Below are 14,542 nucleotides of genomic sequence, written 5' to 3'. Positions count from 1 at the left end.
AAGTGACTTGAACAGCCACACACCTTTGTGCCATTCCTGAAACAGTTCCTGTTCAACATACCTGTCGTTTCAAATATACCGGTAAAAATTCTCCTTACGATAAGAATTAGTCTGTCCGCGATAATAACGATAACGCCTAGTTGATGATGTATTTCTGTTTGGGACCCATTTGCAGCTAGCCTGGTAATACCAAACTCTGCTACTTCGCTTTGCTTCGTAGACAGAGTCTGGCATGGCATAATTTAAAAGAGTTTTCTTTCTCGCGGGGAGGCGCTTGTCTGAAGTTTAAAATCATTGGTTCCCGTAAGCCAATCACATAACGTTTGGTTATGGCGTGTGTTATGCGGATGCTCAGCCGCATCTAACTTCCACTGTAAACACATGTATGATGCGAAAACAAAACCATCGAGCGAAATACCGGAGTGAACATGGCTGTGAACGACTTTTGCAGATTATGTGAAGTAAATCTACGCATCCACGGTACAATCAGTGTCTATGTCACGGCTCTCAGCCCGCCCTCTGTTCGTTGATTGGCCGGCTGTTTTCAGGCCGGAGGAAAATGGAAAGCTATTACGCTGTCTCAGACTGAGTACAGAAGCGAAATAAAATTGAGCGGAAGTAAGAAGTCTGACGTAGTCAGGCTAATTCGCAGCTTGTGTGCAATGCAAAACCAAATATGTCGAAAGGCGGACGTGAAATTGTGTGCTGAGGCGGAGTTTGAGAGTTTTCACTCTCCGTGAAGTGCACTATTTCAGTTAATCTCAGTGGATGCACAGTGTATTTGATTTTGACGCACAGTAAACACTAATGTGAGGTGCCGTTGCTTTGCTGAGAGCGGTTAGTGTTTCTCACATACACAAAAAGCCAACAATTAATTTATACATGGTTACCAAGTTTTTGTTCTATTTACTTAAGGTTTATCATTAAATAATGATTGATTATTTGCACTCTCTTGTAATTTTGTAACCTATCTGAAGACATGGTAGGAAATGTTACTTTTGCTGTGTGCACTATTTTTTGCCACTGTTTGCACCATGAGAATATGAATAAATACAGAATCTGTTTTTACATTTCAAATTTGTAATTGATTTGAATTACTATTTTGTGTAATTAAGAGAGCAACTAGGGCTGCCCGGTTTAAGGGAAAACAAATGGAATTGTGATTTTCTGGTTAAACTTTTTTTGGGGGGAAAATGCAGGCGCTTATATTAGAAAGGAACACTTCAGTACACTAAAGAAAAATATATGGATTATCATATGTATTGTCTCCATCATGTTTAGTCGTATTGAGTTTTGTTTTCATTCAGCACGTCTGTTTCTTTGTCTTTGTTTTCCCACCACTGATCAGTCACCATGGACACCTACACAATCACCACAACTGTTCGTCATTGTCTCATCATTACTGTGCATTTAAGTTCCTCTTGAGTTCTCATTCATTGTCCGATATTATTAGTGTTACATGTTTACCTGTCTCGCATGTTGGCTGTATATTTTGATCTAGTGACAGTAAATAAACCCTGTTATGTACATCATCTTCGTCTTTCGTGGATTTGAGCGTTACATGTATACTTCCGATGTTGTACATTTTTACCCAAAATAGGGTGGTGTGAGCATTATTAAAGCACTATAAACACATGCAATGTATGTTTCATTCATACTGGAAGCCGGAGGGTGCCCTCACGCAGAAAGTCAAAATATACCTCACATAAGTAATGTGACATGACTTTCCAGGAAATCCCTAATATGTACATGTATACTGGCATCCTCGCTTCTATGAGATATCGCTGTAGCTGAATAAAAAAAAAGAGATAGAAACACTTTGACTTATAAATATATGTATGAAGACAATAAACACATGACTGTGACAATATATGTGCGCCAAGCAGGACGAGGCAGAGAGCTGTGGGAACGAGCGGGCCCCGGTGGCTCTACATTTGAGCAGATATCCACAAACATGGTATTTGACAGTAAAAACTGGTCTAAACATTCTAATATTCATCATGTTAGTGTAAACACTCATATTACTTTTATATCATGTTGTATTTTATATCAGAGTAGGGCTGGGTAAAAAATATAGATTTCTCGATTTTTACGAACCAATATCGATTCTTAAATCCCAAGAATCGATTAGTCATCCTGTTTTCAGTTGATGAATGAATGGAACATTGTAGTGCGCATTCCATCCAATAAATCGCAATAATCTTTGTGCTTTGTTACTATTGATATGAAACGAAGTCTCAGATTTTAAATTACGTCCATTTTCTTACGAAATTCAAAAACATAAATACCGTTTTAGTGCTGTGGCGTGAGATCGCTCTGGCGCTGCTCAGCTCAAGAGAAGCAGCAGCGAGGAGCGCACATGATCTTCTCTTCCGCCTTAATAATACCAGTTACAGCGCAAAATAAACATCTGAAAGTGTGTTAAAAGATAGAGTACAACTTATCGAAATCCCTATCATGTCACATGGAATCGCATAATCAGTGTTTCAACCGTGGAAAGACGTCAGTAAAACAGCTTGTAAACATTGTCATGTAACGTCACATTTACCTCAGAAAAACCATATCCAGTGACCATAAATTCGTTAGTAAATTAGAAAAATTAACTCTAGAGAGGAGCATTTTGCTAAATATATGCACCATATTACATATTCATTATAATTTTTTATGTTCTTCAATATTTAATGCATGTTTGAATAAATCTGGCAAGTTTTTATGACAGCCACCATTTAAATGTTTATATTTCATATAACTTTATTATTATAAAAATAAATGTGTAATTTAAGTAAATTTTTACCTTCAATATTATAGTAGGCTAATGAAGCCTAGTAAGCTACAACTGACTCCCATAGTTTACAGCATTAGTTAAGAGATTTAGAAACAATTGTTTTCCTTGAGAAAATTTGCCATGTATTGTACCTGATATCCAAAATAATCAATATTGAATCGAATCGAATCAGAATTGAAATCGAATCGAATTGCAAGCTTGTGAATCGAAATCGAATCGAATCGTGAAATTTGTCTCAATACCCAGCCCTATTATAGAGCATAAAAACATCCTTGTGTTATACATTTATATTTGTTTAGCAATGAAAGTTTGCTTACCTAACTTTATTTCATATGTCAACATGTTTCCATTGATATTTACACATTTTAGTCTGGCAATAGTTTAACTAGTAAACTGTGTTCAAGTTTATTTAACAAGAACACGTTACCAAATGTAAGTGAGAATAAGTTACCTCCACTGGATCAATAGCATTCTTCTTCTTCTGAGGTAAATTCAAGGCTTATTCCTCACAGCACATCTTCTTCCAAACTTGAATGATGAAGCTTGATGCTTTGTTTATCGAGGTAATGGGAGGCATCGCATGGCTAATGTGAACGATTACCGTATGAATAGACTGCGCTGCGCGTGGGTGTGTCCACATTAAAACATTGCACCTCTTGTTGGTTTCATATTGATTACATAAACAGAGAATATTTGATGTCTATATGACTTCTTTTAAATTCAAGCTTTCTAAAGACATATCTCTCATGTCTCATTAGCAAATATCCACTGAGTTTCAGTTCATTTTTGTGACGTGTTTCAGAAAGAAGTTCATAGAGACTGAGAAGGCATAATGTGCAGACTGTTTGTTTTCTTTATTTTACAAAAGCACAAAGTTTTGTTATTGTGAGTGTATGCAAATAAAAATAGACCCTTTACAGATTTGAATGATTTATAACTTGTTTCTGTCTGACAAAGTTCTTTCACCGTTATCAGGAAAAAATTGATCGCTGACCCCTAAGGGTAAAAACACTTTCCACACAAAGAACACACATAGGGTCTCACATCTGCATGACTTTTCAGGTGTATCTGTAAGTCTGATGTCAAAATATTTTTTATTACACTAATCAAAATGAAATTATCTCCCTCCAGTGAATGTGTAATATGAAACTGCTCTATTTTGTAAACCTCTTGCTACTCTGAGGGACACATCAATTTCTTTCCAGAATGAGTTTGCAAATGTTGTTTTAGGTCTCTTTGATGTGTGAAAAACTTCTCACACTGAAGACATGCGAAAGGCTTCCCTCCAGTGTGAGTTTTCATGTGGACATTAAGGGTTGGTCTGTGTGTAAAACTCTTTCCACATTGAGGGCACGTGTAAGGCTTTTCTCCAGTGTGAGTTCTCATGTGGCTTTTAAGGCTTCCTTTTCGATAGAAACTTTTTCCACACTCTTGACAGGTGTAGTGGCTCTCTCCAGTGTGAATTCTCATGTGGACTGTAAGGTTTCCTTTTCGGCTGAAACGTATTCCACACAGTTTGCAGGTGTAAGGCTTCTCTCCAGTGTGAGTTCGCATGTGTGCATTAAGGGTTGGCTTATGTGAAAAACTCTTTCCACATTGATGGCAGGTGTAAGGCTTCTCTCCAGTGTGAATTCTCATGTGGCTCCTAAGACTTCCTTTTCGAATGAAACGGTTTCCACACTCTTGGCAGGCAAAAGGCTTCTCTCCAGTGTGAATTCTCATGTGGACTTTAAGGCTTCCTTTTTCTGTGAAACTTATTCCACACTGTTGGCAGGTGTTAGGCTTCTCTCCAGTTTGAGTTCTCATGTGAACTTCAAGATTTCCTTGTTGATCAAAACTCTTTCCATACTGAAAGCAGGTGAAATTACTTCTAATTGGCATCTTTTCTGTCTGTGAGCAACTAATAGATTTTTTTTCAGTTTTACAATCATGATGTTCATCATAATGATCTTTCGTTTCCATCCCATTCAGTTCTTGACTCTCCTCTTTTAGCCCCATCCAGTCTAAAGTGAACAGAGACAAATACAAGTTAGCCTCAGTTTAATGTCACAAAGCAACAGACATCAAAACATTTAGGGAGTTTTTTCACTGGGCTGCGATTGTTCCTGCCGCCCCCTGCAGTGTTGGTCTGGTTTCACACTCAACTTGATTCTATCGAACCCTGGTGCATTTGCGTTCATCTTACGTCCTCACAAACATGCACACCGCATGATAGAAAACAGAATGTGGGTCAAAATATAGTTTTTTTATTAACTTGGAGCTATTATGTGCAGCTGAGTCAACAATAATTGGGTTTCTTGTACGCGTGTCGCATAAGGTGGCTTTCTGCTGCTTGCAAACAGACTCTTTTGAGGAAACAGTGGATTGCCATTAATTTGTTGCCCTGATTGCACTCGCTATGAGCAAATATACTGCAGCTTATGTGATATGTTATAAACTCTATGTCTCTAAGTCACAACAGATGTTTTCTGTTCAGTAGTAGACATTTGGGTTTAATATTACTCAAAATGATTGTTTTGTTCAGGCTACTTCTGTATTATTTTTCCTAATTAAATGTGTGACGTTGTAATAGCATACATATCATAATGTTATAAACTATGTCTCTAATTTAAAATGAATTGAACAGGTATCTACACTAATATTATTTAATTCTCCACCATGTCTCATCATCAGGCTTTCCATGATCAATGTCTGCATCATTTCAGTCGTCCATGATGGACTTAACCTAGGATGAACAGCTGCCACTCCTAGCCGCACAGCTGGAGCGTGTATTTCCAGTGTATTTACATGAACTTCTGAGGTAATATCTTTAGTTTGAACCATTTGAGAGATGGCCAAAATCTGAATTTAAAATGGACTGAATAAAGCTCTCTACGAACTTGATGTGCGATGCGGCGCTGACTGACATGTATGCGCATTAATATCACTATCACACGCACATGCTCAGAGAAATATTGTAAGTTACTGCATAATACATTTTTAACTAGCAGAATACAGCATCACAATACACACTTTTAGCTATGTCTTTTAACTATTATAGTATTTTGAAGGGAAAAAACAAACTTAAACTATTGGCTTTACATCAAGTCAGCTGTCACTTTAGCGCAAGGCCCTGTGCGGTCACACACTTGGTACTGCCAGTAGCATACAGTAGCTAGGCGGGTGTGGTTTCAGCAACCAGGCTCCTAAGCTCCACCCACTTCCCACCTCTTTGCCCATTTTCTGTTATCCGGGAGTGACGTACGGTAATGCGGCTACTTGTAGTTTCAAAAATGCTCTTCAGAAACCTACGGGTGACATCACGGATGCTACGTCCATATTTCTCTACAGTCTATGGGTCAACACAAGTCAAGTCACCTTCATTTATAAAGCACTTTTAACAATATGGACTGTTTCAAAGCAGCTTTACAGTGATAATAGGAAATTAAAGTAACAGAGATTGTTTTGGCTTTACAGCAGCTCTAGAATAAAGTTATTGCCCAGCTAAAGTTAGTTTTGATCGATCCACTTTCGTTGCAAAGATCATTAGTTATTAACTTAACGTGACACCGTTCTAACAGAAAACCCTTAAGGCGCTCCGGCCTGCTCATCCGCACAACAACAGTGCTTGGTGGCTCGAGAAGGCAAACCTTGAAATAGGTTTCAAGGTGCAAGCCTTAAAAAAAAAAAAAAAAAAAAGACACAGAGGTTATTTTTATAGTGCATCTTACAGACACTGGTAATTCTGTTTCACTTTTCCCTGCAACGCAACCTCAAATATAAAAGTCTTGGTCACTTGGAAGATAAAATTCACAACCTTTTAAAACCAGTGTCATGATCTTTGTAATATTGTGAAAAAACAGAGATTTTAGACAAGAGATGGGTTATGTCCTGCTCATTTACAAGGACAGAGCAAAATATATGGCAACATTTTTCTTTGAGGGGATATATAATTAAACTTGGCTTAATGCCAAATTATCATGCAATTTCTACACTGCTTTCAATATGTGGGGTATTGAAATCGCTTTTTACCTTTGTTGTCAAATTTGTAATCATGTGTATAGGGGGAGTGGCGATACTGACAGTAAATTTTACAAAATAAGATATTTATTAATGACGCTCACGATCTGTTGCGCACCAAATCATTCTGTCAGTCATCTCTCCCTACTCTCAGTGAAAACTGATGTGCTGTATTGTAACCAGCTCCGTAGAATGCATTACTTATTTTCCACACCTTTCCAAATTCTGTATTCGGCTTCGGGCACATCCCTATTATTGAGGCACACAGACACACATTTGTGCGACAGTAGGTGGCGCTATAATAAGGCTATATGTGTTTTGCATCATCATTTTTAAATAAATAATTTTTACCCTGAATCCTTGAGTCAATCAACCAAATTAATTTACATCACAGCCATTTTTAATTTTCTGAAAAACCTATGTTTTCAAACTCCTCCAAGGCTGTTGACCTTCACTAAATTAGGCACACAGCTGTATTTAATATAATATAATATAATATAGCCGAATGTCAAATAAAGCTGTTCTCATTTCCTTTTTTTTTTTTGTCTGACAAGAACGAGTAGCTATGATATAGTGAATGACTACATTTTTTTATAGGCCTATGTGGAAAATTATCTGAATTGAGAGAGTTCGGGAACCGGATGAACTAAAGCTCTGTGATAGTAAGTATTACAAGTATTAAGCACAAGAAAAGAAAGGAAATTAAAATGGTTAAACTAAATTCTTTAAATATAAAACAAAAGAAAAGCAGATAAGTGATAAGTCTGTGGAAAAACACTACTCTCATTCACGTCTGTCAGCAGCCGTGCGCTCAACAGATGAACGTGCTGCTGCTCCTCTCAGCCATTCACTGAACAAGGTAGACGCAGCTAGAGAGAGTGACGGCGGGGAAAAAGCAAGACCTTGCGCTCGCAGTACAGTATTGGCAACATTTGAAGGTTACTGAGGTTTGTCCAAAGAAATCCAGATCCAACCCCTCCCACCTTATACCTAAACCCACCCATCTCCACCCCCTGATCCCTAAACCCACCCCTAAACCTACCAATCTCCAAACCTTAGATCTGGATCCAACTCCGCCCCCTGGATCTCGTGTACTGCATTGAGGTGCTACTGAAAAAGTCAATAGTTGCTTTTTTGAAAAAATGTCGCTAAAGGGGTCTGAAAAGTCGCTAAAAATAGCGACAAAGTCGCTAAGTTGGAAACACTGCACACAGCATCTAGGCAAGGGATGGTGCTGTCAAAAAGTTATCAACATAATTTTGATTTGTTAAAGCATTGCAAAGTTTCTAGTGAATTAAATGGCCTGGTGTCATTCATTTTTCATGAATTCACCTACATCTCCTGAACGCAATGTCCATTCTATCATCGTTAAGATCAAAATGCGTTTTCCTTCTCATTCCTTCAGTGCATCCGAATCAGTTGCTCATATGCATGTCTATTGCCATACAAAAACTTTGCAACCACTGTAAGTTTTTGAAAAACCTACTTTCTCTACCTCATCTTACCTCGTAGTTGTACGAAAGAAATGTACACCTGCTCCCTACCACGTGTAAATGATGCGTAAAACATTCAAACGTTCTGTGTTCTTTTAGGCAAACTGATGACACTGGCATTACGTACCATAATTATATTTTACAAGTTAATTTGCCCTGTCTTTTTTTTCTTTTTTCTGACAGTTCAAAACTTTGTTCAACTTTGGGTAAAACGCAGCTCTCGTCACGGTCACTTTTTACCCAGCCGTCCAATCACAGTGGAGGAGGGGCGGGACAAATACCACACTGACCAATCATCCTGTACAACAGCTGAACAATGGAGAAGTTAAAGGTATAGCGGAGGATTTTCCCGAATTTTAGGAAAGAACCGCCCTCTCCAATTTTTGAAAAAATGCACATGCGCAACACTCTACCTGCTCCCGAGAGGGAACGCCTATTAAACGTGTGCACGAGAGAGCATGACGAGCCTAGTTCTCCTCGTGCACGCTCTGTTTACAAGTTGCTGTCAGCATGGCTCATACAAGCCTACTTTCCTTTACCTGTCCAACCTGTGCTTTTAGCGCACGCCAGCGTGTGAAATATTCTCCCAAAAACACTCTAACTTAAAAACATTCACGCAAGACAAAATGTCAAATGCCCTTCCGTGTTTTATTTACTTATTATACTGATCGATTGAGTGAGGACTCAAGACATGATCTGCAATGGAGAAGTAGCTTGTTGCATTTGTGTAATAAATACTATGGTGAACACATTGGAATTATCAAAAATGAACACACAAGGTTTTAGAACATTTCAGCGTGATACCTTTTACCATTTATTTGGTCATAATTACTTTAGACAAATTGAGATGTTTACCGTGTCTGCGCGGTGCGTGACTTGTGCCAGGGCTAGCATCGCTAATCATAGCTTACATTAACTTTTACTAGCAGTGATTTTAAATGGATTTCTCCAAATAGCATGCCAAACTTTACCTGTCGAGTAGAAACTTTGCGACTGAGGCATCAGTGGGAAGCCCAACCTGTGCTTTTAGCGCACGCCAGCGTGTGAAATATTCTCCCAAAAACACTCTGGTCTTGTTTCTTTCTTCAGAGGCCTTTCTCTTCTTGTCATACAATTCGTAGACATTTTTTCTCTTGCGACCCTCAGACATTTTGAAAAAACCCGGTGAGAACGGCGAGCTTCAATGAATGGCTGAAACCGTAACGTTAGCTCACCACACACATACACCCGAAAGTGCACATGCGCAGAAAGCGAAAACTACCTAGAAACGAGCATGTACGACGCCCTTACGTAAACATATCACCAGAATGATTGACAACTAGGAGGACCAATAGTCTTGATGATCCACCCGGAAAAAGAAAATCCTCCGCAATACCTTTAATATTGCTGGTTACTCCATTTTTATATTCAGTAATATTCTTTAAAATGAGATACTCTTAACAAAGTTACTGCTGTGGATATTCCAAATCATAGCAACCAAAGCCTCAAAGCGCTCTCAAACGCCACCAGCTGGCTGTTTTCTGAAGAGCACCAGACATTTTTTTCCCTTAAAGGAATAATTCACTTAACAATGAAAATTCTGCCATAATTTACTCACCCTCAACTTGAGGGTGAGTAAATGACAAAATTTAAATTTTTAAGTGGACTATTCTTTTAATTGAATATTTATTGTCAGGCAAATTGCCTCTTACTCTCATTTGCATTTATGCAATATACTAGAGACAATCCTGAGAATGAGTCCAGAAGATTCCAGTGTTCCTGGACACGTAATTTGTGTAGTTGTAATTCATAGGCAGAGATTATGCAAATTGTGAATGAGCGTGCATTTCTACCCTATTTACGAATGATTGGATTTCATTACCACACACATTTGTCAAATCTAATGTTTACAAAGCGTTTGTGAATCCGGAGAAGAGTTTTCGGGAAGGTCCGTTATATGTGCAAATTACTCAGAATTTACTCATATATTATGTATTACTCATATTGTACATTTCATGAATATTAAAAAAAAAAATGTTACATCGCCTATATGGGCACATTTCGGGTTTAAACCAGATGGCAACGGAAAACCAGAAAATCTTAATGAGCCTGTGTGCAGAATATGTGGAAAAACTGTATTTGTTACAAATGCCAACACCACCAATCTCCGTAACCATCTGAAGATTAACCACCCTGCGGCCTACGCAGCCCTTGGATTAAGCAATGCTTCTGCTGCCACTCAACCATCCACATCTGGCCAGAGGCAGTTGAATATGGCCGAGGCATTTTCCAAGGCGACGAAATATAAAAAAGACAGCGACAAATGGAGAGTACTAACAGATAGTGTGACTCGATATTTGGTATTAGGAATGGTACCCTTCCGGAATGTGGAAAAAAGTTCATTTAAAGAAATGTTGAATACTTTCGACAAACAGTATGAGTTGCCTGGGAGAAAGTACTTCTCACAAACAGCTGTTCCGACCTTGTATAGTAAGGTAAAGGATGAGGTGCAAAGAGAACTCCAGGAAATCAGTAATTTTGCACTGACAACAGATACTGTATGTGGTCAAGCGTGAATATGACCCCATATATGAGCCTGACCGTTCACTACCTCGCAAAAGAAACAAGCTACACGCATGAAAGCCACACAGCGGAACACTTGTCCGAATGCCTGCAGTTAGGGTTGCACGACTGGGGTCTGGGTGAAAAGAAGCTGTCGTGTATCACTACCGATAATGGAGCGAACATTGTTGCTGCAGTAAGGCAATTAGGATGGCCGTGGCTAAATTGTTTTGGACATAATTTGCATCTGGCTGTTACCAACGGTGTAAACAGTGAAGCTGCCCGAACAGGCCGAGCTCTAGGTCTATGTCGGTCCCTAGTGAGCGCTTTTTCTCAGAGCTGGAAGAAAAAGAAAGAGCTGATAAAGGCACAAACAGAACTTCAAATCCCACAGCACAGCCTTATTCTGGTAATAATTGTTTCAGCCTATACGATAGTTAACTCTATATTATACTGTTCTATTAATATGCATGCTAAATTAACAGTAATTTTAAGCAATGCTGATATGGGTCTTGCAGATAAGGTTATAATATATACTAATATAGACGAGCAAGCGATCGCATGTGTCCTGGTCTCAGACAGAAAGCACCAGCATCTGATTCTTAAAAGGCAAGATAAAGAAGTTTTAACATCGTTTCAAGAATCTCTAAAACCTGTGGCTGACTTCACCGACATTCTCTCTGGGGAACGTTATGTAACAGTTTCTTCAGTAAAACCTGTCCTGCAACTGTTGACATGCAATCTTTTAAAATCAAACCCCAATGAAACGGATCTGACACAAAATATAAAACGCAAAATGTCCAGCGTACTGGAGGACAAATACAGTGCCCCAGTCACTCAGGAGCTTTTGGCAAAGTCATCTTTCCTTGATCCAAGATACAGAGGCAATGGGGGGGATGGATTGGAGGAGACAAGAGATGCACTCCAGGGGGAAATTGTATCAGCTGACGAGGGAAACGGAGGCGGAGTTAGTGGTGCTTCGGAGGCTGCTACTACTGGAGATGATTCGGGAGAGGTCTGTGCACCACCCCCTCCCAAGAAGAGAAATCTTGGAGATCTCCTTAATAAACGGAGGTCTGAAATCTCTGCCCCTTTACCGATCAGAGCGCGCGCTGACACGGAGTTAACCCGCTATCTCCAAGAACAACCAATTGACTCTACGGCTGATCCACTAGCATGGTGGAGAGACAATGAAACACGCTATCCGCTCTTAGCAAAATTGGCACGTAAATACATGTGTATTTGTGCTACAAGCACAGCATCAGAGCGAGTTTTTAGCACTGCGGGTAACCCCTGTCAGATCGTCACTAAAACCGAGTAAAGTGAACATGTTGGTGTCCCTGTCGAAAAAGATTAGGAATTTAAAATGTCATTGCACTTTTTTTGTTTACTGTATTTAGTTAGTTTAATGAAGGTATTATTACAACAGTCGTTGTTCGACTTTTTTTCTTTGATAAAGGTACATGTAGATTTTATCATTTGTAATTTAGGCCTAGGCTACTCATTCATTTTTATGCAGCTCTCATAGAATTTAAGTAGCCTACTTTTTTTAAAGGATTTGTTTACTGTGTGGGATTTATTTAAAACAAAGCACGTTCATTACAACGTTTTTTTTTTGTTTGTTAAGGATTTGTTTACTGTGTGTGATTCATTTAATGGAAAGCACATTCACTGTTAGTTGTCTTGCTGTTAATTTTAAATAAACGTAGAGCAAGTAGCTAATCAGTGTCTGCTCGTTTATTCAAACTAAGTTGTCCTATAACAGACGAACGTTGCAACAAATTTTAAATGATAGATTACCAGTGGAAAGAGTCTGCAGCTTTAAACATATCTGGGGACTCGATATTTGAAAAATTCACTCATCCTAGATCAACTTGCGATGCTTTGCGACATTTGGGTTTAATGTTACTCAAAATGATTGTTTTGTTTAGGCTACTTCTGTATTCTTTTTCCTAATTAAATGTGTGACATGTTGTAATATTAAACGGCCAATTTGGAAGTAGGATCTTCTCATGTGACAGGCATACAGGGGCACACATGCACTCAACATATCTGTCCACTCAAGGTGTTTTATTTTATTTGCTCCATGTCAAATAAAACCACTTTAATTAGGACACTCATCTGATTAATTTCTGTAGAGCTGGACATTTTAATATGGATTAAATGCTTTGAGAATGAAACACACCTGTTTTTTCCTCAGTATCTTCTTGTTTCACTCTGAATGTTTCTTCAATCTTCATGTCTTCACTCTCCTCTTTAATAAATGCCATCTTTACAATAGTGTGTCACGAGGATCTCCGTTGCTTCACCAGAGTTTTTCCTGTGTTTGGATGCTCTGTCATGATTAAGATGAGAATAATTAACATAAATAAAAGTAAATACACACTAAATCTCTGCGTGTGTCTCAATCTGCTCTAGTTCAGTAGTTCAGTGCACTGGTAAGAGTCAGTCAGAGTTAATGGCCTAAATCACCTGATAAGCCCAAAAAATAAAAATAATAATAATAATACGAAAATATCCAAATTATATACTTTTATATTTAGGTTTTTATGATTTATACTTGGTATCCAATCATTTGTATATACATTTAATATTACACTTTCAAGAAAACATTTGCAGTGCCAGTTTGTTAAAGTTGTAATCACAGGTTTGTGTTCTCGTTGCATTTACAGTGTTTTGACCAGCATGTGACGTCAGCGAGCGGCGATTCGAATCAATGAATCATTTTGCGAAGTAATTGGCTCAATTGACTCGGAGTTTCAAATATTTGTTTCTCCATCACTACTTGCCAGTGACCGAATTACGTGTTTATGATAAACTGATTCATGATATAGGGAGCGAAATGAGACGCACCTTTTCTGTTACTCATCTGTGGATGTGCTTTATTAACAAAATAACCTTTATTAATGTTAGATTAAGTATTACAATGGTATATTTAATAGCAGTTAATTCATGTAACATCGCTTGTTAAATATCTAAAATAGACAGAACATTTGCATCGCTTAAAAACACAAACCTGTCTTCAGCCGAATCACAACATATGTGGGAGCGCAGCGCAGCTTTATGACGTCACAGCCACACCAAAATAAAAGTTCTGTTCACACGTTGCTGTCTAAAATCATGCAAGTGCATCGAAATGTACAAAAACACATACAAGCAATACAACATATTTAAGAGGTATTCATATTTGAGTCTTTGTGAAATACATATTTAAAAACATGTTAAATCGTGCTGAAAATAATTTGAACAAGCACGTCTAATATGCAAGATTCTAAAAAGCACAGTATGTGTCATGTTTGAGTGCAGAAGTCCTGTTTATCAGTAGTTATGAAACTTTTTTATTTTTTCTTAATTTTTTGATTGATACATTCTTCCCAAAAGAGCCATATCATAAACTAGGTGACTACAATAAACAAGGTTTGTCAATAAAACTAAATATTTTTTAGAGTCAGAGACTACTTTAAGACAGATCCTGAGCAGCTTAAATGTTTCAGGATTAGTTTAATTCAGAGGTATTCTTACATGAAGAAACCAAAAAAACTGAGACAGACTAAATACTGCAGCAATGTCTCCAAAACGCTTGAAGAAACACAAAGCACGCACACTTTACTGGACAGAGGGGTTTTTAAACAGCAGCTCAAACTTCACTTCATCTCATGGCAGATAAAGCATGGAATGATAATTCTAAATAAACTATGTACACATGAATAGTTTTAGTCTCATG

At 38.1% G+C, this 14,542-nt stretch overlaps 1 protein-coding gene across 3 annotated transcripts; it reads right to left on the bottom strand.

Annotated features, from left to right (window-relative positions):
* Positions 1-3,620: 3,620 nt before the first annotated feature.
* On the bottom strand, positions 3,621-13,931 carry LOC311289188 (uncharacterized protein). Of its 3 annotated transcripts, XM_084406990.1 has the most exons (4): positions 13,835-13,900; positions 13,672-13,698; positions 13,004-13,153; positions 3,621-4,788 (listed from the first exon to the last, which is right to left on the bottom strand). In XM_084406990.1, exons 3-4 carry the CDS (start codon positions 13,086-13,088, stop codon positions 3,959-3,961), a joined length of 915 nt encoding a protein of 304 aa, XP_084263116.1. In that variant the 5' UTR covers positions 13,089-13,153; positions 13,672-13,698; positions 13,835-13,900; the 3' UTR covers positions 3,621-3,958. The 3 variants fall into 3 exon arrangements, with proteins under 3 accessions (XP_084263116.1, XP_084263115.1, XP_084263117.1); XM_084406989.1 differs by lacking the exon at positions 13,672-13,698 and having other exon boundaries at positions 13,835-13,931; XM_084406991.1 differs by lacking the exon at positions 13,835-13,900 and having other exon boundaries at positions 13,672-13,741.
* Between the last annotated feature and the right edge of the window lie 611 nt (positions 13,932-14,542).

The sequence above is a fragment of the Rutilus rutilus genome, assembly GCF_951802725.1.
Source record: "Rutilus rutilus genome assembly, chromosome: 4".
In the NCBI taxonomy this organism is placed as follows: Eukaryota; Metazoa; Chordata; class Actinopteri; order Cypriniformes; family Leuciscidae; genus Rutilus; species Rutilus rutilus.
Note: the sequence above shows the minus strand (reverse complement) of the source record. Positions and strands in the feature narration are given on the sequence as shown.

Coding starts and splice junctions, on each gene's coding strand:
- LOC311289188 (XM_084406989.1), bottom strand. CDS start 13,088: ATGGCATTTATTAAAGAGGAGAGTGAAGACATGAAGATTGAAGAAACA. Junction 4,789..13,003: donor AGATACTGAGGAAAAAACAG/GTGTGTTTCATT, acceptor TGTTCACTTTAG/ACTGGATGGGGCTAAAAGAG.